General features: G+C 39.3%; 2 protein-coding genes across 9 annotated transcripts; one reads left to right on the plus strand and one right to left on the minus strand.

The window, feature by feature from the left end:
* Positions 1 to 8398: 8398 nt before the first annotated feature.
* LOC128602283 (interferon-induced protein 44-like) lies at positions 8399 to 18051 on the plus strand. Of its 8 annotated transcripts, none has more exons than XM_053615979.1 (12): positions 8399 to 8617; positions 10209 to 10379; positions 10952 to 11140; positions 12142 to 12229; positions 12445 to 12559; positions 13103 to 13136; positions 13372 to 13570; positions 13921 to 14070; positions 14272 to 14443; positions 15034 to 15134; positions 15344 to 15509; positions 16164 to 18051. In XM_053615979.1, exons 5-12 carry the CDS (start codon positions 12478 to 12480, stop codon positions 16289 to 16291), a joined length of 1032 nt encoding a protein of 343 aa, XP_053471954.1. In that variant the 5' UTR covers positions 8399 to 8617; positions 10209 to 10379; positions 10952 to 11140; positions 12142 to 12229; positions 12445 to 12477; the 3' UTR covers positions 16292 to 18051. The 8 variants fall into 8 exon arrangements, with proteins under 8 accessions (XP_053471954.1, XP_053471955.1, XP_053471957.1 ...); XM_053615980.1 differs by having other exon boundaries at positions 10209 to 10300; XM_053615982.1 differs by having other exon boundaries at positions 10213 to 10379.
* A 3892-nt stretch (positions 18052 to 21943) lies between these two features.
* LOC128602361 (interferon-induced protein 44-like) lies at positions 21944 to 26403 on the minus strand. Its single transcript, XM_053616120.1, has 5 exons — positions 26275 to 26403; positions 25298 to 25444; positions 24851 to 25022; positions 23017 to 23117; positions 21944 to 22762 (listed from the first exon to the last, which is right to left on the minus strand). Exons 1-5 carry the CDS (start codon positions 26401 to 26403, stop codon positions 22586 to 22588), a joined length of 726 nt encoding a protein of 241 aa, XP_053472095.1. The 3' UTR covers positions 21944 to 22585.
* Positions 26404 to 27557: the final 1154 nt, after the last annotated feature.

Genomic DNA, 27557 nt, shown 5'->3' on the forward strand with positions numbered 1-27557 from the left:
ATTAATAATTATAATGACGTTTGGTCCTACTTCTTTTTTAAGATTTATACCATTACACTAAACATGTTTTGACAGATACAAATCACACAAACACGAGCAATGTACAATACTGTTTCATAGTTCATACATAAATATGCAGGACTAAAACATCCAAAGAACGAATCCTCTTTCATTAACTACCAAGGAACACTGACTAAGTACTCTCTCAGTAATTAGGGCTAGGCCTCAGGAAATAAACTTAAGGAAGAACACCTCCAAAGAGGGGGAAACAAAGGGTTACGCCACACTGGACTTGAACCTGAGGCTGGAGGATGGAGAGACCAACATGCAGCACAGTGAACTACCAACCCTGCACAAACAGACCTTGGAGTGGGCCTAGCCAAACGCTCAAGAGGAGTAAACTGAAAAATAAAGTCAGAGAGGACCGACTTACAAAGGAAATAAGTAAACAAGTTTTTTTTTTAAAGCAAGGAACTGGAGAAAACCAGAGGAACCCCAAGAGACAAGGTCCAAGAGGTTTGATCTGACACAGCGAGAAAGCTGCAGAGAGACGGGAAACATGAGAGATAAACTTGAGAGTGTTTACAAAATTACCGGCTTATCCTCAATACAGCACTCAACAAGGAGAACTTCCTAGTTCTTCTTAGTTGTCCATCGTGGCGACGAAGGCCATTTTGTCATCAGAGATGAAGCATGCGTAGATGGCTGGTCAGGCCAATCTTTGCACGTAAAGTCCTAAGGCAGGTGGGACAGGGGATGGGGTGGACGTCTCCGGGAAGGTTGCTGGCATGGGTTTTTCTGGTTTGCCTCTTTCGTTCGGCTGCAGCTTTCCAATTTATCTCACACAGCAAAGAGCCCTTGTGGATGGAGGAGCGCCAGGTGTCACGATCCAATGCAGTCTGTTCCCAGGAGGCAGGATTGATGTTAAACGCTTTCAGTGAGGCTTTGAGGGTATCTTTGAAGCGTTTCTTTTGGCCTCCTTGGCAACGCTGACCTTGCTGGAGCTTGCCACAGAGGAGTCTCTTTGGTAGACGTTGGTCTGTCATGCGTATCACACGTCCTGCCCAGCGTAGCTGGGTCGTCATCAAGATGGTGAAGATGCTTAGGAGGCCTGCTTGATTGAGAACCACAGTGTCTGGGACTTTGTTCTGCCACTTGATGCCAAGGATTTTCCTGAGACTGGTGGTGTGAAAATGGTTCAGTTTCCTGGCATGACGTTGGTACCCTGTCCACGTTTCGCATGCATACAGCAGTGTGGGGAGCACAACTGCCCTGTACACTTTCAGCTCGGTCTGGATGGTGATGCCTCTTCGGTTCCAAACCTTGGCATACAATCTCCCGAAAGCTGAGCTGGCTCTCGCAATGCGGACGTTAACTTCGTCATCTATTGTGGCATTTTGTGACAATGTGCTGCCGAGGTAGGTGAACTTGGTCACTGTTTTCAGTCTCTGACCATTGACAGTGATGTTGGACTCTGTATAGGGCTTCCCTGGGCTGGCTGATGCATGACCTCAGTCTTCTTGGTGTTGATGGTGAGAAGGAAGTTTGTGCAGACACTAGAAAACCTGTTAACGCTGCGTTGCATGTCCGTTTCTGTGCTATTGTTAAGGGCACGGTCATCAGCAAAGAGGAAGTCCCTGATTATGTCTGTCGAAACCTTGGTTTTCGCTTGGAGCAACCTGAGGTTGAACAGATTACCATCTGTGCGGTACTTGATGCCTATCCCAGCATCACCGTCTCCAAAGGCGTCAGTCAGTATTGCGGAGAACATGAGGCTGAACAGGGTCGGCCCCAGGACACAACCCTGCTTGACACCGTTTAGCATGTAAGAGGCCCTTCAAGCCTTTCAGTACAGTCACAGGTGGAGCTGGTTGCTACTCATCACTGAGGGGACAAACAAAAATTGGTTGTTTTTTTTACATGTCACCAGCACAAATTCTACAAATATACTTTTATTTAATAAAACAATGTATTTACAATTGAAACATCTGCTATGAGATGTTCCACTGGCAACAATCCAGTATCTACAATTTAATGTTAATATTATTTACCCCACAGTGGTACTGAATGCTCGATTGTTTAGAAGGTATTAATGAATCTTTTATAACAGGAACTCTGACAGTAGTTCCAGACACAAGATAAAACACAGGTTTATATTAATGAGAGTCATTCTAATTCTTCACTATTTCTATAGTAGCAACTTACAGAGTAACAAAATAAGAAGAGTTTTTTGTGTTACAATGAATTCAGATATATTTTGGGGCCTTGGGACCAGTTTTCTTTATCATGTTGCTGAAGATAGCATGGAAATAGACAGGGTTTTGTTAGATCCGATGTCCTGACATTTCATCCCCCCAGTCAGATAGTCCTCCCAGGGCTACTAGCCAAGAACTGATCACAGAAAAAAAGTGAAATAATCATAGAAAGCCCTCACTGGCCTTCAGCATCAGTCATTATACGTTTGTATTTTTGTAGATGGAGACGTGCAGGAACCTGCTGGGTATTCCAGTGAACCACATCTTCCCTGTTAAAAACTACCATGAGGAGATGGACACAGACGATGACATGGATGCTCTGATTCTCAAAGCACTGGATCAGATCGTGAGCGTCGCCTGTGACGCACTGAGAAAAAAAAGACATCTCTGACCTCTGGTGAAAAATCTGAGTAAGGACTCGGATCCCAAACGCCTAAGTGGCATTAGTGCAACACAGAGTGCTTTACAAAGCATTAAAAACACATTAGGATTACAGTTATTCCTAAATGGAGAAGGGTACTAAGTATGTGTGGTGGAAGGCTATGTACAACCACCTTGTAGGGGAATTATTCAAAACTTAACTAAGGAAGACTGAGTGAGCAACAGGATCCTAGTCCCCTCACCCAATGCTTTTAGTCTCTGTACAACTTGTGGTTGTATGTTGGTATCCATCGTGTTGCAACACAGTGATGCTCAAGATGAGGTGAGCTTCAGGATTTGTCCTGTAGCACGGCAGCCACCTGAAGTGTGTGTATAGATAACAAGGTCAATATAGTTTGGTCTTTATCCCTTAGGAAGAAAACACGACACTTGCTTACCAGTGTTCAGTTGAAGATGGGAAGCATAATGTACAACACCACTTACAGTATCCCACAAAAGTGAGTACACCCCTCATATTTTTGTAAATATTTGATTGTATCTTTTAATGTGACAACACTGAAGAAATGACACTTTACTACAGTGTAAAGTAGTGAGTGTACAGCTTGTGTAACAGTGTAAATTTGCTGTCCCCTCAAAATAACTGAACACACAGCCATTAGTGTCTAAACCACTGGCAACAAAAGTGAGTAAACCCCTAAGTGAAAATGTCCAAATTGGGCCCAATTATCCATTTTCATATAATAATAATAATAATAATAATAATAATAATAATAACAACAACAACAACAACAACAACAGAAGGCGGCATCAGCAGTCAAATGCAAGTTTAAAAACGTGTGTCTTAAGTTGAGCTTTAAAAATGCCAAAGGTCTGAGCTTCCCTGGGTTCAGGGAAGTTCCAAAGTTAAGGAGCATAAACAGAAAAAGCCCTGTCACCCATAGATTTTAAGCGTGTTTGTGGAATAGTTAACAAATTACACTCTGAGGAGCGTAGTCTGGGATTTGGCGTGTAAGGTGTTACAACCCGCTATCTTGGGACGGGAAGTTTTTGTGTGCTGTGACATTTTGTGTGCAGGTTCAAACTCCCTCCCAGACTTTCCAGCTTGCCCTAGCCTGCCTTGCTCCCGCCTCCCAGGATGACCTCACTGATTGGCGGCCATTTTTAAAGAGGAAGACGGAGTGAGAATGTGTAGGATGTTGGAGGTGGTTTCATGTGTTTGGAGATTGTGGTTGATTGTATGCTATTTTCTGACTGCTGTTTTGGTGTTTGACTTCGACTTTGGTTGTCCCTAAATCGGTTATTGTGTATTCTCTTCACTTTTATATATATGTTCACTTGGTTCACTGGCAGTAGGGGTGTGGCTGCCATTTCTTTTGGGAGAGGGTTCCTTTTGTCTCTGTTTCTTTGCTTAGGTAGTTAGGGAAGTATTCTTGTATTTTTCTTTCCTTTTAGGTAAGCTAACTACCTAACAATAGAATCCTTTTGTGTATTATTTTGGCCTTGGCCCAGCTCGAAGATATGCCTGGTTTGGTTAATTTGTACAATTATATGTATATATTGTCTGTTACAATATACCACAACCTTTTTCCACACAACCTTGTTTGTGTTGTTATTCCTGTCTTCCCTTATTTAAAGATCAACCCAATTGAATCCCAAGCTGGTTATTCTGTGCGGCCTAACCTAGACTGGGCCGTAACAAAGGGATTAATAAACTAGGTAAGTACTGAGGAGCCAAGCCATGTAATGCCTTGTATGTCAACCTCATGATCTTAATATGGACACAGAACCTGATGGGGAACCAGTGCAAGGACTCCAGAGGACTCCAGAACAAGAGTAATATGTTCAAATTTCCTGGTTCCCATCAGGATCCTGGCAGCAGAGTTTTATACATATTGCAGTTTGTGGATTTAGAAGCACCGGCTAAAACGGCATTACAGTAATCCAGCTGAGTGACAACAAATGAGTAGCAGCTTTTCAGCTACAGAGAAGTTTAGCATTGTTTGCAATCTAGCTAAGTTTCTGAGGTGAAAAAGGATGTTTTAACAGTGCTCTGAACAAAAGAATCAAATGTAAGACTGGTATTGAAAATTACTCCAAGGTTCCTCATCTTACTTTGGGTCTCTAGAACAGAGCCACCAACAAACAGACAGTGGACCAGCTTTGAGAATTTGACGACGGGAGCCTATAAGCATAACTTCGGTTTTCCCGCTGTTCAGGCACAGAAAGTTATTATTCATCCATGATTTTATCTCAGAAATACATTCAGAAAGAAAACAAACATCAAGGTCTTCACCAGATTTTGAGTGAATGTAGATTTGGGTATCGTCAGCATAAAAGTGATAATGGAGGCCGAGCGATCACAGCAGATGCCCAAGTGGAGATAGATAGATATTGAAAAGTAAAGGGCCTAAAACTAAACCCTGAGGAACACCAGTGAGCACAGAGCTAGAGTCAGACCTGTGACCACCCATAGAAATAAACTGGGAACAGTCAGTAAAATAGGATTTAAACCAGTTTAAAACTGTCCCGGATACACCAAAAACACTTTCAAGGCGGGTAAGTAAAAGACAATGATCCACAGTATCGAAAGCAGCTCCAAGATCAAGAAGAATAAGAATGGAAGTAGCTCCAGAATCAGAGGCCATCAACAAGTCATTGGTAACTTTGACCAGCGACGTTTCAGTGCTGTGAAATTTACGAACACCTGACTGAAGGGGTTCAAAGAGGTTATTAATTGCAAGATGATTACATAGTTGAGAGGCAACAACACGCTCAAGTATTTTTGCCAAAAACGGAAGATTTGAGATGTTAAAGATTTGAAAATTGTTAAAATCATCCACAGAAACATTTTCTCTCTTTGGCACAGGTATAACAGCAGCAGTCTTTAGTACTGCTGGAGCAACCCCAGTCTCCAGTGATTCATTTATAATGCTGAGGATAGCAGGGCACCAAACATCGACGCACGATTTAAATAGGTTCAATTTGGCCCATGTAAAAGTCACTGAGATCCTTACACTTGCCCATTTATCCTGCTTCCAACATATCAACTTCAACAAGTGACTGCTCACTCACGGCCTAATATATCCCGCCCCTCAACAGGTGCCATACAAGATAATCAATGTTATTCACTTCACCTGCCCATGGATTAAACTTTATGCCTGATCTGTGTATAAAATAGCTCCGATTAGTTCATAGTGTTAATGTCTTCATTATTAATTAAAAGGAAATGGTAGAAAATCTAAAAATAATGAGCATGATGGTCTACAAACATTTCACTGGTTGTTGATGTCATTTCGTCTTTTAATTAACCCAAATATGCTGAAACAATTCAATGTGGCCCTCAGAAAGTTGCGGTTTTTCCTGTATTTCAGTTTAAACGGTCAACTTATTTGTCCCAAACGATGCAAAGGAACTCTTGAAATCTGAGTTAAGTGGATTTCAGCTTAACCATCCAGGAATCAGCCATTTCAGAATCCTGCTTCATGGACCCGTTGGGGCTGGGAGATCCTGCTTTATAAACTCCATGGAGAGCGTATTCAAAGGAAGAATTGTAGTCAAACAGAGGAAGTGACATCTGCTGGAGAGAGCTGCACAAAAACAGTAAGAGCTGATACAGTGGTGTGCACATGATATTATTCTCATTACATTTTTGTAATAATGAGAATACGACAACAAATAAATCAACCATCCAACCAAAAATATGACACACACTCACATTTTTTTATATATATAAGGCTGATGAAAATTTAGCAAATGATTAACCCACTAACCCCGTAAGGCCGAAAACCCGACTTGCCAGTCTTTGACCTATTCCGGTAAGGACGATATACCGGCTTGGTCATCTATGCCAAGTACCCGTAAGGCCGATATAGCGGCTTTACAGTGTAAACGTTATCCCCGTAAGGCCAGTATACCGGCATTACTCTGCTGTGATACCTTACTTATTTAATTATTATTTTTGGACCCGGAAGGTTGATGACGTCATTATGCTGAAGATTACGCTGAATAAGCGTGAATGTAGTTGATGAACTTATGGTGTAATAGTAGAAGTTAACTAAAAATGCTCGTATGGTACTTCTAAATGAGTATAAGGATTTTAGTGAGCATTTTTCGTAATTTCTCTAGTTAAGAATTGTGCTCCAAGTGGAGTAAAAACACTGAACTGCTTCAATTTCAATGTAATATAATAATAAATAAAATAAAAAATAAAAATAAAAACATTATTATAAGTTGTTTCAAGGCCTAAAAATGTTAAAATTAAAATGTTGATTTTGGGGCCAATTTTGGCCCGGGAACTCAGGGTTGGCATGCTGTTTCTATGGGGAATATAGGGTTGTAGGACATAATACCGTGGGAACTAAGGGGTAAGAGGGTTAATAATGAATTTCCGTACACATCCAACCAAAAATATCACACACACAAACACATGGCGTGGTGGTGGAAAAAATAAGCAAATAATGAATTTCCGTACACATCCAACCAAAAATATGACACATTTTTCCACATTATTTAACAGGATTTTAAGCGTTGTGTACTTAATTACCATAATTCTGAACACAAGTTTTTAAGTTGACAATCATTTTAAAATGACGTTGCTCCAGTTACATTTTCTCCAGTAGAATACAGCCTTTTAAACCAGGAGAAATTACTAACTTGAAGTATAAAATCCGGTGTAGTTTACAATACAAATCTCATACCCAACATCTTTGCAGGTTTTATAGACATTAAAGCTCTGAACGAAATGAGCAATATAGACAAAAAAGAAACACTCTGCGTCTACTACTTTTATCTCTCATAGAACTATCCACAGTCCAAAGGCTGCTAATTCTGCTCAAAGAGCAAACTGACTACAATGGAGCTAGAAGGCTATATGCACAGCAAAATCACCAATGTTCATTAAACACCCACAGTGTTGAATTCACACCCTACAGTGTTTATATGAGTCCATTGGACTCAAACACTCTGGGTGTCAATTCAACACTAGGGATCTTATTAAATTTGCCAAATGTATCATGTACCGCTGATATGATGGAATGAGTCAATGGGGCATGCCACTTGATGATAATCCAGTGACCAGTATGAGGGAGAGAGAGCGATGACAAAATTTAACACACCTGCTCCCCATTCACAAATGCGACCTTGTAACACTAATAAGTCACATGACACCGGGGAGGGAAAATGGCTAACTGGGCCCAAATTGGACATTTTCACTTAGGGGTGTACTCACTTTTGGCGCCAGCAGTTTAGACATTAATGTCTGTATGTTGGGTTATTTTGAGGGGACAGCAAATTTACACTGTTACACAAGCTGTACACTCACTACTTCACATTGTAGCACAGTGTCATTTCTTCAGTGTTGTCACATGAAAAGATATCATCAAATATTTACAAAAATGTGAGGGGTGTACTCACTTTTGTGAGATCTCCGTCGTTATATATCTTAGTTTTGAAGCTGTGATCTAAGAAACATCAATATCGCTGCCGTCGCAGAGGCGAAGTTCCTGGAACTTCTTATAAGAAATTGCTCCATGTAATACTTCTCTCAATGTAATACACACATTTCTTAAATCATTGACTCCCTTCCATACAGACAGCAATACACAATGACTTTATATAATTCTAATTCTAAATCATTCACTCCCTTCCATAGAGAGCAATACACAATGACTTTATATAATTCTAATTCTAAATCATTCACTCCCTTCCATAGAGAGCAATACACGATGACTTCATAAAATTCTAATTCTAATTCTAAATTCTTGAAGATTCCTACCGGTCAGTGGTAAGGCTTCATTGGTCTTTCACTCTGCACTAAAGGGCAAATTGCCTGTGTGTTAACACTTACTTCAGGGTGAAACTTTTCCACGAACGTCCTCCGGTTTGCTTGTTGTCCAGAAAAGCTTAAAGACTCACGCAGCCCAGCCAGGAGACGCCAAATTGTCGTGAACATTAGACAACACTCGCAGACTCGTCCTCTGAAGGTAAAAAGGTTTATTACAGAAAGATGGTTAATACAGGATAGAATAAAGCAGGAGAGAATAATGAGAGCGCTCTGAAGCGCTTGTACTAAAGCACTACTATAGATATGAAACGCAGAGCATGACATAAATCTGTGTACCGATAAGAAGCGGTTTGAGGCAGCTCAAACAGGCTTTGTTTTAGGATCTTGGACAGACGAACCTTGAACAGAAGAACACATATTAGGATTACAGTTCTTCCTAAATGGAGAAGGGTACCAAGTATGCATCGCTAAAATAAGAGTAATGTAATATTCTGTCTTTATGGAATATATTCGATTATGTTATGTTACTTTAGTTACAGTTAGAATAAGACAAAGATTTCACTCCCTTTCAGAGTTAATACACCGTAAATGTAAGACTCTGACCAGGATGTCTCACATGTCAGTCTCAGTCCTTCAGTCCAGCAGATCAGCTGTTTATAAATCAGATTTGAAAATCAGCAGAATTATCATGTTAGCCAAGTTCTTTGGTCTGTGGTTTGAAATGGTGCCTTGCTTTTCGTGCTGTCGTCATTAATTACAGATTTAAGTGCATTTTAATAACCTTTTGCAGCACAAAACATAACATCTAAAAATATGTAATATTGTATTAGAGATGTCTGAATGAAACAACAGATTGTTTACTTTTGAGGCCGTTGTCATTATTTGCATGATTATTAATTTCTGTATTATATAAATAAACTGTACCTGAGGTGTTAAAACGCTACATTAATATAAGACATTAATATAAGACCACTACTATAAAACTGCACAACAGCAGCTGATGTAAACACACAGGGCGTGCACCCGGAAATCACCGGACTTCCTGTAAAGAGTAAGATCATGTTTAAGGGTGTAAAGAAAACCGTAAAAACTTTCAGTTTACAGTAAATCATGCTCTTTCAAGAAAGGGTGTGTGTGTGTGTGTGTGTGTGTGTGTGTGTGTGTGTGTGTGTGTGTGTGTGTGCGCATCTGTGCGCATCTGTGTGTGTGTGTGTATGTGGGGGTGTGTGTGTGTGTGTGTGTCCTGTTATTATAGTTTAGAATCATCTGGTTTGTGTTTCTGTCGCTGTCACGTTCCTACTGCACTCTGGACTTTTCATATTCCATTAAATTAATAATTATAATGACGTTTGGACCTACTTATTTTTTAAGATTTATACCATTACACTAAACATGTTTTGACAGATACAAATAACACAAACACGAGTAATGTACAATACTGTTTCATAGTTCATACATAAATATGCAGGACTAAAACAGCCAAAGAACGAATCATTTTTCATTAAAAACCAAGGTTAGGCTAGGCCTTGGGAAATAAACTTAAGGAAGAACACCTTCAAAGAGGGGGAAACAAAGGGTTACGCCACACTGGGCTTGAACCTGAGACTGGAGGATGGAGAGACCAACGTGCAGCGCAGTGAACTACCAACCCTGCACAAACAGACCTTGGAGTGGGCCTAGCCAAACGCTCAAGAGGACTAAACTGAAATAAAAGGACTGAAAAATAAGAGGACCGACTTACAAAGGAAATAAGTAAACTGAAGCCTTTTTTTGTTTTTGTTTTTTCTAAGCAAGGTGTTATGCCACGGCGAATTCGCGGCTACAGCACCGACAAGAACTACACTTCCCGTCCACGCCTGCGCTCGAGTTCGAGCTGGACATTGTAAGTTATCACGGACTTCTCACACGATGATTTCCGCGTCTCCCTGCTGCTGCCCTGCCCACGCTTGTCTCCTCGCAAGGTAACGTGACACAAGGAACTGGAGAAAATCAGAGGAACCCCAAATGACAAGGTCCAAGAGGTTTGGTCTGACACAGCGGCTTAGCCTCAATAAAGCACTCAACAAGGAGAACTCCAAGACTAAACGTTTGATTAACGTTGCCACTAATCACTGAGGAGAACAAACAATTTTTTTTTTTTTTTAATGTCACCAGCACTACAAATATCTTTAATTTTTAAAAAAATGTATTTACAATTTAAACTTCTGCTATGAGATATGCTATGTTCCGCGGGCAACAATCCAGTATCTACAATTTAATGTTAATATTATTTACCCCACAGTGGTACTGAATGCTCGATTGGTCAGAAGGTATTAATGAATCTTTTATAACAGGAACTCTGACAGTAGTTCCAGACACAAGATAAAACACAGGTTTATATTAATGAGTCTCAATCTAATTCTTCACTATTTCTAGAGTAACAACTTACAGAGTAACAAAATTCAGAGACTTTTACATTTTTCCCTTGTGTTTTATTTCTTTCATAATATTTATGGTCTTCAGCATCAGTCGTTATATGTTTGTATTTTTGTAGACGGAGACGTGCAGGAATCTGCTGGGTATTCCAGTGAACCACATCTTCCCTGTTAAAAACTACCATGAGGAGATGGACACAGACGATGACATGGATGCTCTGATTCTCAAAGCACTGGATCAGATCGTGAGCGTCGCCTGTGACGCACTGAGAAAAAAAAACATCTCTGACCTCTGGTGAAAAATCTGAGTAAGGACTCGGATCCCAAACGCTTCAGTGCCATTAGTGCAACACAGAGTGCTTTACAAAGCATTAAAAACACATTAGGATTACAGTTATTCCTAAATGGAGAAGGGTACCAAGTATGCATCGCTAAAATAAGAGTAATGTAATATTCTGTCTTTATGGAATATATTCGATTATGTTATGTTACTTTAGTTACAGTTAGAATAAGACAAAGATTTCACTCCCTTTCAGAGTTAATACACCGTAAATGTAAAACACTGACCAGGATGTCTCACATGTCAGTCCTCAGTCCTTCAGTCCAGCAGATCAGCTGTTTATAAATCAGATTTGAAAATCAGCAGAATTAGCATGTTAGCCAAGTTCTTTGGTCTGTGGTTTGAAATGGTGCCTTGCTTTTCGTGCTGTCGCCATTAATTACAGATTTAAGTGCATTTTAATAACCTTTTGCAGCACAAAACATAACATCTAAAAATATGTAATATTGTATTAGAGATGTCTGAATGAAACAACAGATTGTTTACTTTTGAGGCCGTTGTGATTATTTGCATGATTATTAATTTCTGTATTATATAAATAAACTGTACCTGAGGTGTTAAAACGCTACATTAATATAAGACATTAATATAAGACCACTACTACAAAACTGCACAACAGCAGCTGATGTAAACACACAGGGCGTGCACCCGGAAATCACCGGACTTCCTGTAAAGCGTAAGCTCATGTTTAAGGGTGTAAAGATAACGGTGAAAAACAAATGATGTGAACAACTTTCAGTTTCAGTTTACAGTAAATCATGCTCTTTCAAGAAGGGTGTGTGTGTATGTGTGTGTGTGTATGTGTGTGTGTGTGTGTGTGTGTGTGTGTGTGTGTGTGTGTGTGTGTGTATGTGTGTGTGTGTATGTGTGTGTGTATGTGTGTGTGTATGTGTATGTGTGTATGTGTGTGTGTGTGTATGTGTGTGTGTGTGTGTGTGTGTGTGTGTGTGTATGTGTGTGTCTGGACAGAAAGTGAAAGTAGAATAGGGTTCAAAAACTGAAGGTATAAAAGTGGGGACTGGGGAAGCTGCTCTACCAGTCGACCCAGTCAGAAGCTGTGAGTACATCTTTACAAATCTTAATTAACAAGCAAAATTAAACTCTGTAGCATTGAATTTGGAGTTATTTTTATTTGTATGACTACACACACACACAAACACACATATTTTCTATGTATATAAAACTTTTTTATTAATATTTTATTTATTTATTAATTTTTTGCTGGAACATTAAAACCTTTTCTTACATGACAAAATCTACTTTTCTCATCAGCATTGTTCATCTGGATTCAGTGAACTGAATAAAATGGGAGGGTCTGAGTCTACACCTCAACCACCTCCACAACCTGGACCACCTCCACGACCTCAAACACCTCCACCGCCTCCAGGTGAGTCTTAGTCTTATAATATTTATCGGATGATGATCAATATGTTAACCTTAATATTACATACTGATACTGTTTATTATTTACTCCCGATTTAGCCTAGTTATTAATGAATTTATTTTCCCAATTATGGGAGTTAATCTAGGAGTGAGAATGTGTAATGCACGAGTACGTGATGTGACTCGACTAAAATCATGGAGCACAGCATAAAATGAACATTATTTGGAACAGGTTTAACACTGATGTGTTTCTCATGCTTTCTAGATAGATTAGAATTTCTGGGATGAAAAATTATCCATTTATAACAATAAAAACAACAACAAATGTAAACACAGGAGTGAACTTGTTGCAGTGTCTCTGTTGTAAAAATCCTTGTATAAAGACAAAAGTGTATGTGTCTAGCAATCAGGTCCATTTTTTTTAAACATGGAAATATATTGAACACTCTGCATGTCCATTGACTTAGAAACTTACATGTTAACTGTATTTCACATATAAATGCAAAACTGTAACCAGGGTAACATTATTTTTTTGTTTGTTTTTAAGAATTTGATAAGCCATGGAGGATAATGCCTTGGGGGTGAGTTGTATTAACTTCCATAAATGTTCATATTTCAGCCTCAAATCCTGTTAGATTTTGACAAAACTGTCCATTTCTGCTCACTTACTGTATCAGTGTGACATATTCTGATTTTCTTTTATTATTGACGATTATTGACTTCTTCTTAATTAAAGTTCTTCTTCAGTCACTAACTGCCAGGAAATTAAGTGGCAGGATGGTACGATCCTTCTGTGACGTTTTGTGTTTTTGATAGGAACAAACCCACTTTAGGAGAGAAACTGAAGGACTTTAAGCTCTGCAGTTCTGATGTTAAGTTTGTCAGGCTTCTGATCGTTGGTGAAGTTGGAGCAGGAAAGTCCAGCTTTATAAATTCAGTCAATAATGCTTTCCAAGAGCGAATCACCAGTGGGGCTCTTGTTGATGCAACATCTGGAACCAGTTTCACAAAAAATGTAAGTACAACTTCAACATATTCACTGGTTTGATTTCTTAATGCAGACAAAGCAGTTTGATTTAAACTAAGGTCATTTTCACACTTCCACACAAAAGTTTTCAAGCTCAGGACTGATTCAGAGATACAATCCCTGGTCCTCTTGAAAAAGTCATTCTATGGCTCGCTTCAGTCGAACATTGGAGTGGTCCATTGACATGCCTTTAAAATGTTTTTTAAAACACCCTAAAAGCCTTAGTGTGTGGACCTCAGCTCTTAACGAGGCACAGCACTGTACAGTTCAATATTGTGTTTAATATGGAATTTGATCCTGAGTCAGAATCATATACAATCTGTGTCTTTTTCTTACAGTACAAAACCCATCATATCAAGGGGAAGGACGGCTCCCGTTTACCTTTTGTGTTCAATGACATCATGGGACTTGAACCTGCCGATGGACGAGGCGCACATGTACAGGACATCATCACAGCCTTAAAGGGGTTTCTTGAGGAAGGATATAAAGTGAGGGGAACATTTTACTCTCACAATATGACACAAAACAGTTATTTTTAGCATTGTTACGGTATATAATGTTAATATATATGACGTTAGAATACTGTTCATGTAGTCAGTCTTTATAGTACAGCTGTAGTTCTGTAGTAACCTACACTGATTTTTGCACAGTAAAACATCTGTAATATTTATTCTTTCACCAATTTGCAGTTTAATCCTGCTAATCCCGCGTCTGAGAAGGACTCCAACTACAAAACAAATCCCAAAGCTTCTGATCAAACCTTCTGCCTGGTCAACGTTCTATCTGCAAGCACAGTGTCACTCATGAACCAAAAGCTTATTAAAAAGATGAATCTGATCCGTGAGGTGGCTACAGAGTATAGTAAGTCCTGTTATTATAGTTTAGAATCATCTCGAAATGTTTTTTTAAAGTGGCACAATTATTCCCCAAAAACATACCACTGTGTTTGATTTGGTCCGAAGGTGTTGATTGTTTTTCTATAACAGCAGCCCTGACTGTAGTTCTGACTGCAAAGCAAATCACAAGTTTAGATTAATCCGTTCATTCTAATAGTTTCTATAGTAACAACTCACACAGGGACTTTTATTTATTCTATGGAAGGAGTCTCCAGTTTCAACACTTTGTAACAGTCAGAGGTAAAACTGCAACAGAGTTTTCTGATCTTCAGGCTAGAGGAGTTTATGATTAGTGGTTTCTCAGTAACACGACAAGCTGTGATTTTTATCTTAACATCAGGGGAGAAAATAAAGAGAGAGACTCGTAAGAGAAACTGTTAATTAATTAATTGAAGTTAAAACTTTAATTAATAAAAATTGGAATCAGTGATAAATGACTGTAATAAGAATTAAACACTGCAGGACGTGCTGTTATAGGAAAATCATCTTCATATCATATTAGAATTCCTGTTTTAGTCTTATTGTAGATAATAAACTGTTCATCCTATTGTACAGATTTGCCTCAAGTTATCATCTTGACAAAAGTGGATGAAATCTGCCCTCTGGTTAAACAGGACCTAAGAAAGGTCTACACCAGCAAGAAGATCAGAGAAAAGGTAATTGTGTAATAAAATGGTGTATATTAGGATTGTAACTGATTACAATATTGGGATTGAACAGATATGTTCTCAATGAATGTAAATACTGATATGAATAGAAGGCACTTCTGTTTATTTGGCTCTTTTTTTAATTTTTAAAAACCGATTTTTACAATTTATCGGTTAAATAAATTGTTTGATTCATTGTTTTTTCTATATACTTTCAGATGCAGGTGTGTAGTAATCTGCTGGGTATTCCACTGAGCAACATCTTCCCTGTGAAGAACTACCACGAGGAGGTGGACACGAACGATGACGTGGATGTTCTGATCCTCAAGGCGCTCGATCAGATCGTGAATCTCGCCAATGATGCTCTGGAAAACCAAAACCCTAGTGAGAAATCTGAGTGAAGGCTTTTTTGTTGTTGTTGTTCTTTTCCACCCCTACACCAGTGCAGAGTATTTAGGACAGTGAAAAGACATGAAATTGTGTCTAAAGTACATTATTAAAGTAAAGCTAATTTCTTCTACTGTAATCATAACTGGTTTGTGTTTCTGTCGCTGTCACATTCCTACTGCACTCTGGACTTTTTATATTCCATTAAATTAATAAATATAATGATGTTTGGTCCTACTTTTTTTAAGATTTATGCCATTACACAAAACGTGTTTTGACAGATACAAATAACACAAACACGAGTAATGTACAATACTGTTTCATAGTTCATACATAAATATGCAGGACTAAAACATCCAAAGAACGAATCATTTTTCATTAAAAACCAAGGTTAGGCTAGGCCTTGGGAAATAAACTTAAGGAAGAACACCTCCAAAGAGGGGGAAACAAAGGGTTACGCCACACTGGGCTTGAACCTGAGACTGGAGGATTGAGAGACCAACGTGCAGCGCAGTGAACTACCAACCCTGCACAAACAGACCATGGAGTGGGCCTAGCCAAACGCTCACGAGGAGTAAACTGAAATAAAAGGACCGACTTACAAAGGAAATAAGTAAACTGATGCCTTTTTTTGTTTTTGTTTTTTCTAAGCAAGGTGTTATGCCACGGCGAATTCACGGCTACACCGCCGACAAGAACTACACTTCCCGTCCACGCCTGCGCTCGAGTTCGCCAGAGTACTGAGTGCGAACACCTGCGCTTCGCCCAAGGTTATATAAGACCTCCTTAACGACAGCTCGGTGTGAAGTAAACGCTCAGTATCTTCAACACTGCCGTTCTACCAAGCCTTTGTTTACGTTTCGGATTTCCCTGGTTCACGGATTCCTTTCTCGTACCTGACCACGATTCTCTGGATTACCCCTTTCGGATTGTTTACGCTACGTTGACTGAACATGCCGACGATTTCTGCGTTTCCCTGCTGCTGCCCTGCCCGCGCTTGTCTCCTCGCAAGGTAATGTGACAGATTACTTCGCCGTCTATGGAGGCAGTGGGTAGCTCAGACTGGCAAAGCGCCTAGCAAAACCGCGCGATAAATGCACAGCAGGCTCAGGTAGTAGAATTGACCCAGAGATTGTAGCGCCTAGGCGCTTCCGGGGGGCAAACAGCGTTCCCCCCCGCTGCTAACGTCCAGTGGTACACTGTCCACCATTACCCACTCTCCTGAATGTCGAGCAAACCATGAAGAGTATATCATGCCCCCCTCCAGTGTTGTTGGCAGCATAGAGTGGGTTCTAGATCAGGCCTTAGCTCGCTTCCCCAAATCATGAGTCCGGACAGCCTGTCCTCCCGGGAGACAATTCGTGCCCACACGCTACCGTTTGGAACTTGTCACCTGGGCCCATACGACACTTGCAACAGGGCATCCGGGAGCTCGTCGCACTTATCGTGTCCTCATGTTCCACCTGTGCTCAGTCGAAGGTGCCGCGGGCCCTATCGGCCGGAAATCTGGTACTGCTTCCCATACCCGTACGCTCATGGTCGCATCTGGCTCTGGACTTCATCACAAGGTAACAGTCTCAAGGTAACAGGGTGATACTGGTGGTCGTGGATTGGTTTTCCAAATCGCTACACCTGATTCCACTTCCTGAGCTTCCATCGGCCTTTGCCACAGCCGAATTACTGTTCCAACATGTTTTCCGCTACTTTGGCATCCCGGAGGAGATTGTGAGTGACAGGGGGCCGCAATTCTCATCTCGAATATGGGCCAGTTTTATGGAGAAAATGGGAGTCACCGTTAACCTCACGTCCGGTTCTCACACCCAGGCCAACGGACAGGCAGAACGGGCTAATCAGGAAGTCATACGGTTACTTTTTTTTTTTTTTTTAATGTCACCAGCACTACAAGTATCTTTAATTTTTTTTTTAATGTATGTACAATTTAAACTTCTGCTATGAGATATGGTATGTTCCACGGGCAACAATCCAGTATCTACAATTTAATGTTAATATTATTTACCCCACAGTGGTACTGAATGCTCGATTGGTCAGAAGGTATTAATGAATCTTTTATAACAGGAACTCTGACAGTAGTTCCAGACACAAGATAAAACACAGGTTTATATTAATGAGTCTCAATCTAATTCTTCACTATTTCTAGAGTAACAACTTACAGAGTAACAAAATACAGAGACTTTTACATTTTTCCCTTGTGTTTTATTTCTTTCATAATATTTATGGTCTTCAGCATCAGTCATTATATGTTTGTATTTTTCTGCACTCTGGACTTTTTATATTCCATTAAATTAATAAATATAATGATGTTTGGTCCTACTTCTTTTTTAAGATTTATACCATTACACGAAACATGTTTTGACAGATACAAATAACACAAACACGAGTAATGTACAATACTGTTTCATAGTTCATACATAAATATGCAGGACTAAAACATCCAAAGAACGAATCCTCTTTCATTAACTACCAAGGAACACTGACTAACTACTCTCTCAGTAATTAGGGCTAGGCCTCGGGAAATAAACTTAAGGAAGAACACCTCCAAAGAGGGGGAAACAAAGGGTTACACCACACTGGACTTGAACCTGAGGCTGGAGGATGAAGAGACCAACGTGCAGCGCAGTGAACTACCAACCCTGCACAAACAGACCTTAGAGTGGGCCTAGCCAAACGCTCAAGAGGAGTAAACTGAAAAAAATAAGGTCAGAGAGGACCGACTTACAAAGGAAATAAGTAAACAAGTTTTTTTTTAAAGCAAGGAACTGGAGAAAACCAGAGGAACCCCAAGAGACAAGGTCCAAGAGGTTTGGACTGACACAGCGAGAAAGCTTCAGAGAGACAGGAAACCTGAGAGATAAACTCGAGAGTGTTTACAAAATTACCGGCTTATCCTCAATACAGCACTAAACAAGGAGAACTCAAGACTAAACATTTGATTAACATGTAAGAAGCCCTTCAAGCCCTTCAGGATAGTCACAGGTGGAGCTGGTTGCTACTCATCACTGAGGGGACAAACAAAAATTGGTTGTTTTTTTTTACATGTCACCAGCACAAATTCTACAAATATACTTTTATTTAATAAAACAATGTATTTACAATTGAAACATCTGCTATGAGATGTTCCACTGGCAACAATCCAGTACCTACAATTTAATGTTAATATTATTTACCCCACAGTGGTACTGAATGCTCGATTGGTCAGAAGGTATTAATGAATCTTTTATAACAGGAACTCTGACAGTAGTTCCAGACACAAGATAAACCACCGGTTTATATTAATGAGACTCAATCTAATTCTTCACTATTTCTATAGTAACAACTTACAGAGTAACAAAATACAGAGACTTTTGTGGTGGACTCTTCACATTCAGTAATGTCAGGGATTTCCCCCGAGCCGGAGAGCTCAGCGCACATAAGTGACTCGTTTCATGTAAGTCATCAAGCGTGTTTACATTGCCAGACATCGAGTTGAAGAAAGAAGCCTCCTGAGAGAAGCTCTTGGTCTGTGAGACAAAAATTCCTTTCAAGAGGAAGTGGATAATACATGCACTCTCAGTGATAACTCACGTAGTCAAGCATCCCTGATATACAGCCAGGATTGAGGTTCTAGATCCTGTAGCAAATTCTCCTGTGTTATTTGACCCAATGTGTGGAGTTTAGCTGTCAGATAAGGAGTGTCTTGAGTGTCATTTTTACTCTGAGAAGGTCGTGTCTGAATGACGTATGACATTATGAGGCTTGCGGATATATAGTCTTTCAAATGGGAAGTACCCCATCGAGGCTTGTGGGACCTCTCTGAATGCAAACCACTTATCCCAAATCCGAGCATCTCTAATAATTCGTACAAAGTGTAGGTGACACAATTTGCTTAACCCGCTGGAAGTAACAGAAAGCGATGCCCTCCTGCATTATAATGGCCTGACAAGGTCGGTACCAATTCTTTTGAGGAAGACCTTGATCAATGGAAGGGGTGGACACACGATTCACCGGCTTAAATTGCAGTGCATGCCCGGCCAATAGCAAAGGATTACCTCTTATCCTGAATCAACAATCTTCGATGTGCTCTTGGTGTCATTTTGACTGGGCGTCCAATTCATGGTAGAGTAGCAACAGTCCCAAAGTGTAAGGGAAAGGAAAGTGTGCCAATCCATTGCAGGGCACAATCCCACACACATGTTCATACACTATGGACACCTTGGACATGCTAATCAGCCTGCTATGCATGTCTTTGGAAGGGGGGAGGAAACCGGAGTACCTGGAGGAACCCTCACAGCACGGGGAGAACATGCAAACTGTGCACACACAGGGCAGCGGTGGGAATGGAACCCCTGACCCTGGAGGTGTGAGGCGAACATGCTAGTCAGTACATTCTGAATTAAATATTAAAATGAAAAATAAAAATAAAGCTATTTATCTTTATAGCACAAGCGTGAATCATTCGAGGGTGCAGTACACTTTAATTTAACAACCGGTTAATTAGCAAAAAAAATATTCATATGCTTGTTTCACTTATCAAGGCCATCTTCTGTGTGAACATTTGACTGCAATACGTTTGACAGCCCTCACACAATTTTAATATTACTTATCACTATAATATATTGCCTATTTGGTCATTTTTTTCAGATGCAAGAGTGTAGTAAGCTGCTGGGTATTCCAGTTAACCACATCTTTCCTGTGAAGCTCTACCACGAGGAGATGGACACGAATGATGACATAGATGTCCTGATCCTCAAGGCACTTGAACAGATTGTGAGCCTTGCTATTGATGCCCTGAAAAACCAAACCTCAAACCGATCTGGGACAAACTGCTGTAATTGTTCTTTTTGCTTATAATAAATATCCCATAATGTAACGTGGTAACATGCTAGGGAAACCAGTACATGTTTAAGATAATTTCAGGAACTGCTCATAGAAGTGATTAAGTATCATCATTATTAGGCGTCTTTAATCTGTATCCACAATGAGAGGGGACTCGCACCGTATTTTAGCTAAGGTCTGCAATCTCACTGCTTCCTAATTAACCGGACCTGTGGCTAGGCTATTCATAGCTAACTTACATCCTTAACCACATTACTAGCAGTACTGACCACAAAGACCTCAGTACTCCTCAAACTGTGTGTGTACAAACAGCTATTTGCTCATATTTAGCTTGCGCAAATTAAACAACTAGTATAAACATCAAGTGTGAACAAATCTTTTTTTTTTTTTTATCTAGCCTTCTTAGCAAGTGAAGGGTCCAATATGCTGTCCAGGACCATGTTGTGGTTGCCCGTAAATCTAATTGATTAGGCTACAAAGTGGTAGCTAACATCATTTATCAATGTAATTTTATTAGCATACTAGCTAAATTAGCTATTTAAATGTTTTAACACAGACTAAGAAAATCAAGATCATGTTTATGATCATTTTATCCTTTGTGTGTGTGTGTGTGTGTGTGTGTGTGTGGGTGTGCGGGTGTGTGTGTGTGTGTGTGTGGTTGTGTGTGGTTGTGCCTCAACAGAAAGTCAGGAAGTCACTTGTATTGGATTTTGATTCATCTGAAAATAATCAGATGAATCAGTTCTCCAGGGACTGCTGTCTTGTGTGTGTTCTTTTTCAAATGAAATACTAGCTTTCTTACTTTTTTACACAAGTCCTTGGGTTAGTGCTAGGTTTTTTTTGTTTTGTTTTGTTTTGTCTTTACAAGTTTTCCTTATCTGCCAAATAGAGAGGCTTTCTTTGTGCACACAGATGATGCTAGAAACTTTCGCAAAACTTACTTTCTTCTTCTTAGTCATTTTTGCAATTCCTTTTAACCAGCTGGTCCCAATGTTATTTATAGTGGCTATATGTAGTCAGTTACCTTCAATTTCATTCAGGTCCCCTGGCAGGGTAACCACAATGTGTGCAGTAGTTCATTAAATTAACTATGGATTAACTGTGTCAACCAGGTTAATCTTAAGTGTCCAAATACCTTATTATGACCAGTATTCAGTATCCTATCTATATATCTTATCTATATATCTATATATACTATCTATATATCCTATCTATATATGTTCCGTATACCTCGACTAGATGTGCTGTACATTTCAACTTTATTGTGCTTGGTCTTGTCAGCATTTCCACATATCTGCGTGTTCGTGATTCTGAAAAAAATGTTTACATATATTAAATTATCAAGATACAGTATCACTGGTAGTTACATATTTATACAACAAACCCATTTAAATGTGTTATTTATTTAGATTAAAAGAGAGGCCAATATGGGAACAAGTGTTTACAACTGCTATAATGTGAATGATAACTTGTTTTGTGGACATCTCACGATTAAACAATTCAACGTAACTACAAATGGATAAAATATGATGTTGGGTTTTTATTCATAAGAAATTGTAATAACGGCAAATTGCTGTTAAATACAGTACACTGTTGCTTTCAAGTGTGGCATTCGCATTTGGAATCTGTTGCTGTTAGCTCTCAATGGGAAGTCCAAAATGTTGTCACTGGCAGTGAAATATAACATCATTAGGCTGAAACAAACAATGAAAACAAACCCAACAGAGAGATAGCAGAAACAGTAGGTGTGGCCAAATCAATTACTTGGTAGTTTCTTAAAAATGAAGAATGCACTGGTGAGCTCAGGAACATAAAAGACCATGGAAAACAACTGTGGTGGATAACAGAAGAATTCTTCCCCTGCTGAAAGAAGGAGTTTCCCTCCTTGTGAAGGAGACAAACTCCTTCACAACAGTTGGCCAGATCAAGAATATCCTCAAGGATGTAGGCATATCTGTGTCAAAGTCAACAATCAAGAGAAGACTTCACCAGACTAAATACCGAGGTTTTACCACAAGATGTTAAGCACTGGTTTGCCAAAAACTTTTTTAAAAACACATCTAGAACAACATACTACGAACAGATGAGATGAAGATCAACTTGTACAACTTGATCAACTTGAATGATGCAAACGAGACGAGTATGAAGAAGGGAGAAGTTAAAGAATAAAGTACAGTACACACCTAAACTAAGGTTGACCTCAATCCACATTTCAATGTATATTTTTATATCGCTCATTACTACTCATCTTTTTCCATCTCACGTTCCACATAGTCATTGGCAAAATTTAGAATATCTCTCAATGCCGTGAGGAGGAGCATGTCGATTACTAGATCTTGGGTGATGGATTCAGAGTAGTTCTTCACAGGGTAGATGGCGTTTAATGGGATGCCCATGTTATCATTGCATTTATCCACCTGAGGAAATAAAGATCAGCATGCATTATATGGAGAAATAGAGAAGACTGTTGGAGACATGATTTAGTAAGGAATGGGAATGAGATCATTAAGATATGGGAATGAGATAAAGTCATGACCACTTAAATCTAACATGAACCTTGTGGGGACCTGGCAAAGGGTTCAAAGTGTGAAATGTTGCTGTAAATGGGGGTCTATTGCTTGTGCTAAAACATGCCAAGACACACACACACACACACACACACACTAATTACCTTCTCTTTGATCTTCTTGCTGTAGTAGATTTTATTTAAATCCTGGCTAACCGTCTCACAGGCTTTATCCACCTTGGTCATGACGATGACTTGAGGGATTCCTACAAAATCGAAATTAAATTCTTGAATACTCAAACAATGTTCATGCTTGGTTTCTTTTATTTTCTGCTCTAGCTAAACCCTGAACACTTACCAAGATAATTGTAGTTGGGAAAACAGACACTGGCGAGGAAACAAGTGTTTTTTTTTTCTATAACCTAACTTCATTTGTAGAGGGTCCACAGTATTAAACGCAACCACAAATAGGTAAAGACAGTGACATATTGTTACTGTAAAATGTTATTGTCTCAATAAAAAGTGCTAATTCACAGCCACTTATAAATGGATTGATACATTTGTGGAATTGTTGATATGGTGAAGTTTCCTGTAAGGAGAATGTAAGGGTCAGGTCACACCGGCCCTGGCCAGCTGCTTCTCTGTATTTACTGACAACTGCCTCCACCTTATTTAAGGGCTGTTACAGGACATTGCTCCGCTGAGGACGTCGCTCTGCCTCCCTGTCCCGCAGTAAACACCACTACAGAACACAGTCTTGCTATGGATGTCACTCCATCTCCCTGCACCGCCTCGGACGTCACTATGCCTTACTCCACTTCCTCCTCTCTGCTTAGCAGTGTACTTTACTCCCAGAGCCAGATGGTCTTTGTGGGGCCTAATGCCCCAGTATAGTGATGGATGAGACGTTAAACCGAGGTCCTGACTCTCTGTGGTCATTAAAAATCCCACATTCCCCCACTGGCCCTTAACTATCATGGCCCCCTACTAATCTCCATCCCTGAATTGGCTACATCACTCTCCTCTCCACTAATAGCTGGTGTGTGGTGGGCGTTCTGGCACACTATGCCTGCCGTTGCATCATCCAGGTGGATGCTACACACTGGTGATTACTGAGAAGATTCCTGCATACTATGTAAAGTGCTTTGAGTGCCTAGAAAAGTGCTATATAAATGTAAGCAATTATTATTATTACTTATTAAATTATCATGATTAATTATTTATTCATTTAAAATGTATTACTACTATTATCTCTTGCTATTCAGAGGATGCCTCAACCCTCTCTTGCTTTGTGGAGAACGTCGCTCCCCCCTCTGGCCTTGTGATGGAAGTCGCTCCCCTTCTGCCTCCGAGGAGAATGTTGCTACCAAACTTCACTCCTTAGAGTGGCAACATTACAGATGTTTAGTCGACGTTTATGGAAGGAGTGTCCAGTTTCAGTACTTTGCAACAGCAGGAGATAAAGTTGTAGGTAGTAATGTGACATTTAAGATTTTTTGGTAGCATGAAAAACCTCTCATTTTTCCTCTTGATTTAATTGAAAAAGACTTAAAAAAAAGAAAAGAAGAAAAACAGGTTATTTATAGCTCCCATGATGTAAGTGAAAATAGGAACTAACTTGTTTCATGTATGTTCTCTAAACAGTTTTTATTTTTTTAAGTTTAATGTGTTCTTTCATTTTTTGATATTGGATATTGTATTTGATAATGTAAATATATATATACACAATTTTATATATATATATATATATATATATATATATATATATATATATATATATGGTGTTTTTAATTGTTATAATGTTCTATTTTATCTGGGGGGTATCAATGTCTTATTGGCACCATTGCCCATGAAAAACCCATATCTGTTGACCACTACCCTACACAGATTTCCAGCTGGCTTTAGTAACACATATGGGTTAAAATAATAATCAGTAACGGGTTCGGGGCAAAGCTAGAGCAGAAAAAAAACTGAAATCATAATGAATCATATATTTTACCCAACAGGCTAGCACTCTCTCGAACGAGCCTCAATTCATCAAAGACCTTGCCGTCCATTCTTGAAACAGAGTCCGCAGACAGAATGCACACCAGACAGTGAACCTTATCACGCAAAGTTGGGTTCTTTTTGTATTTTGGGTCGTGATCGGTTATGGCTGCCCCAGGATTAAACTACAACATGAAAAAAAAAGTTAATTTTGAATTATAAAGATTAAATTAAAACCAGTTTAACCACAAGCGAGATTTTGCACGTTGTGCTCAGTAGAAAGATCCATCCATCCATCCATCTTCTACCGCTTACTCCTTTCTCAAGGTCGCGGGGATCCTGGATTCAATCCCAGGGAGCATCGGGCACAAGGCGAGCAGTAGAAAGATTTCATTTACTTATTTTTTAAGTCATCTTTACTTTACAGCATTTCTTTGCACAGTACTCTATACGTACTTACGATGTACTCATCTGAAATGTGTCCCAAAAATGCCTTGATGATGTCTTCATGTTTTATTCCTCCATCTGTCGATTCAATCCCCATGATGTCAACGATCTCCAGAGGATAACGCTCACCTCGGTCCTTCTTCAGCTTGTGTATGTTCATCTAAATTACGTTTAAACACGGTTAGACAAATCGTCTTTAACCTTTAATTGCCATAACAATTACTATAGGAGTGAGGAGCAGGATGCAGGTGTGTGAAATTCTAACCTACTGCAAACACTTGTCAGCATTATACCTATATACAATGACAAATTCATATTAAGTTAACGCATGCTCAAGAATAATGAGAACATAATAATGAGAACATAATAATGAGGAATAATGAGAACATAATAATGAGATCTAGCAACCGAAAAGACAATGAAAACCACAAGGTTTTCACATTATCTCTGATTTTATTTTATGTTTTGCTTGAAAGCAAGAGCTTGTGTTTAAAGGCGGTGTACTAGATAGATAGATAGATCTCTACTCAACAGAATCTGGCAACCTCTTGTGTAGGTCACCTTTTAGACTCAAGTCCCCAGCTCTGAATACAATCCTTTGCGGATTTTGTTTACATACTGATTAGGACTCTGATGAAGAAAAAATGTGCCCAGACATAACCGGACATGAAGGAGTGGGTGAGGAGGTGTCTAAAATGGAGGACAAGGCTGAACATGATGCAGACTATGAAAGATCTGTTGAGGGAGACCCAGGAGAACCATCTGTTCAGCAGAATGAGCTCTGCTGAAGTGGAAGGACATTTATAGGATATACTTTTAATAATTTAACCCTGTTTTGCAGCTGTGGAAATGATGGAACTTATTTATTCTAGTGACTTGGCCATTTTTCAGTGTCCACAATGAAACAAACTATTATTCTTAATTCAACGGTTATTATAAATATTAGTATCATGTGTACATCTCTGTACCTCGTAATTGGTTGTTACTTACTTTTTTTGTGAAGCTTTTTCCTGTAAGTGTGGAGTTTTCCAGAGCAATCATGGCGTTCCGGCCTGAGAGGACCCTCTGGACTGAGTTGATGAAGGATGATTTCCCAACTCCAGTCGGTCCATACAGCATAATTCTGAGGACCTCGGTGCTGGGCTTGAATTCTTTCACTTCGTGCAGTATTTCCTCTCTTCCACTGTCAGCAGAAAGAGTTTTGTAAGAAGACTAAAGTCATTCAAATATATATTTACATAATAGGCTGGCTAAGTAATTGCTTATGTAATGAAACGAATTGAACACAGATTCTTACCAGTCCATTTTTCTCAGAATCACAGAATGATAGATTTGATCAGTATCCTCATCCTCCTGGCTAAAACAATATGGAGCTTACCCTTTGTTTTAAATATGATATTTTAAAGCACAGGATTTACATTTAAATGAAAGGTGAATTATAAATAAAAACATTAATTCATTCATTCTGCACGGGATCGTATCCCAAGCCTAATTCAGGGGCACTGGGCGCAACGTTTGGGAATACAAATATGCGAGGAAAAATATTACTAATAATAATACGGAGATGATATGTTTATTAGTATTAGCTTCATGACTCATTATTACCCCACATAAAACACACAAAAAAAACCCCATTATGACCAGTTATATAGCTTACAGTATAGACTCATTTTTTTCTTATTATTTAATTTATTATTAAATTATTACACACAAAAAAGGGGAGAAAAGCACTTCAGTGTTTCTCAATCCTGGTCCTAAAGTACAACCGCCCTTTCTGCAATTTTTGGTGGTTTCTCTGCTCATAACCTACAAAGGCATGACGCTCTATGATTTCTACAGTGATTTCCCAGCCCTTGTGATAACTATATTGCAATATATTGTATATAAATGATATGTTGTAAAAAAAAAAAAAAAAGTATATTGCTAAATATGAACCCTTCTGCCAATCTGTTTCTCATCACAGCATAACACGCCTGGCGAGTCTTACCGGTTTGTTCAGGAACTGGCAAAAACAGATCTTGAACCAGAAAACCAGAAATAACAGTCACTTTATTTCCCGTAACTGGCTACATCCCAAACTGTGTACCAGTGCACTAAATGTCAAAATTGTACAAAAAATTTAAAAATGGTTAACATAATTTGATCAGTTGAGAAAAGCTTACAAAGTTACGTATGATTTCAGAAACATGCTCCAGGACCAGTTTTGTGAAACATTGATCTACTTCGTTCTGCTCTCATATCCCCCGTGTTAGTGTTTAGTTTTATTTTTGAAC

The sequence above is a fragment of the Ictalurus furcatus genome, chromosome 26 (assembly GCF_023375685.1).
Source record: "Ictalurus furcatus strain D&B chromosome 26, Billie_1.0, whole genome shotgun sequence".
Lineage (NCBI taxonomy): Eukaryota > Metazoa > Chordata > Actinopteri > Siluriformes > Ictaluridae > Ictalurus > Ictalurus furcatus.

Coding starts and splice junctions, on each gene's coding strand:
- LOC128602283 (XM_053615979.1), top strand. CDS start 12,478: ATGGGAGGGTCTGAGTCTACACCTCAACCACCTCCACAACCTGGACCA. Junction 13,571..13,920: donor GAACCAGTTTCACAAAAAAT/GTAAGTACAACT, acceptor TTTTTCTTACAG/TACAAAACCCATCATATCAA. Junction 15,135..15,343: donor GCAAGAAGATCAGAGAAAAG/GTAATTGTGTAA, acceptor ATATACTTTCAG/ATGCAGGTGTGTAGTAATCT.
- LOC128602361 (XM_053616120.1), bottom strand. CDS start 26,403: ATGCTGTATGGACCGACTGGAGTTGGGAAATCATCCTTCATCAACTCA. Junction 25,445..26,274: donor GAAAAAGCTTCACAAAAAAA/GTAAGTAACAAC, acceptor AACGTAATTTAG/ATGAACATACACAAGCTGAA. Junction 25,023..25,297: donor ACATTTCAGATGAGTACATC/GTAAGTACGTAT, acceptor TTCATGTTGTAG/TTTAATCCTGGGGCAGCCAT.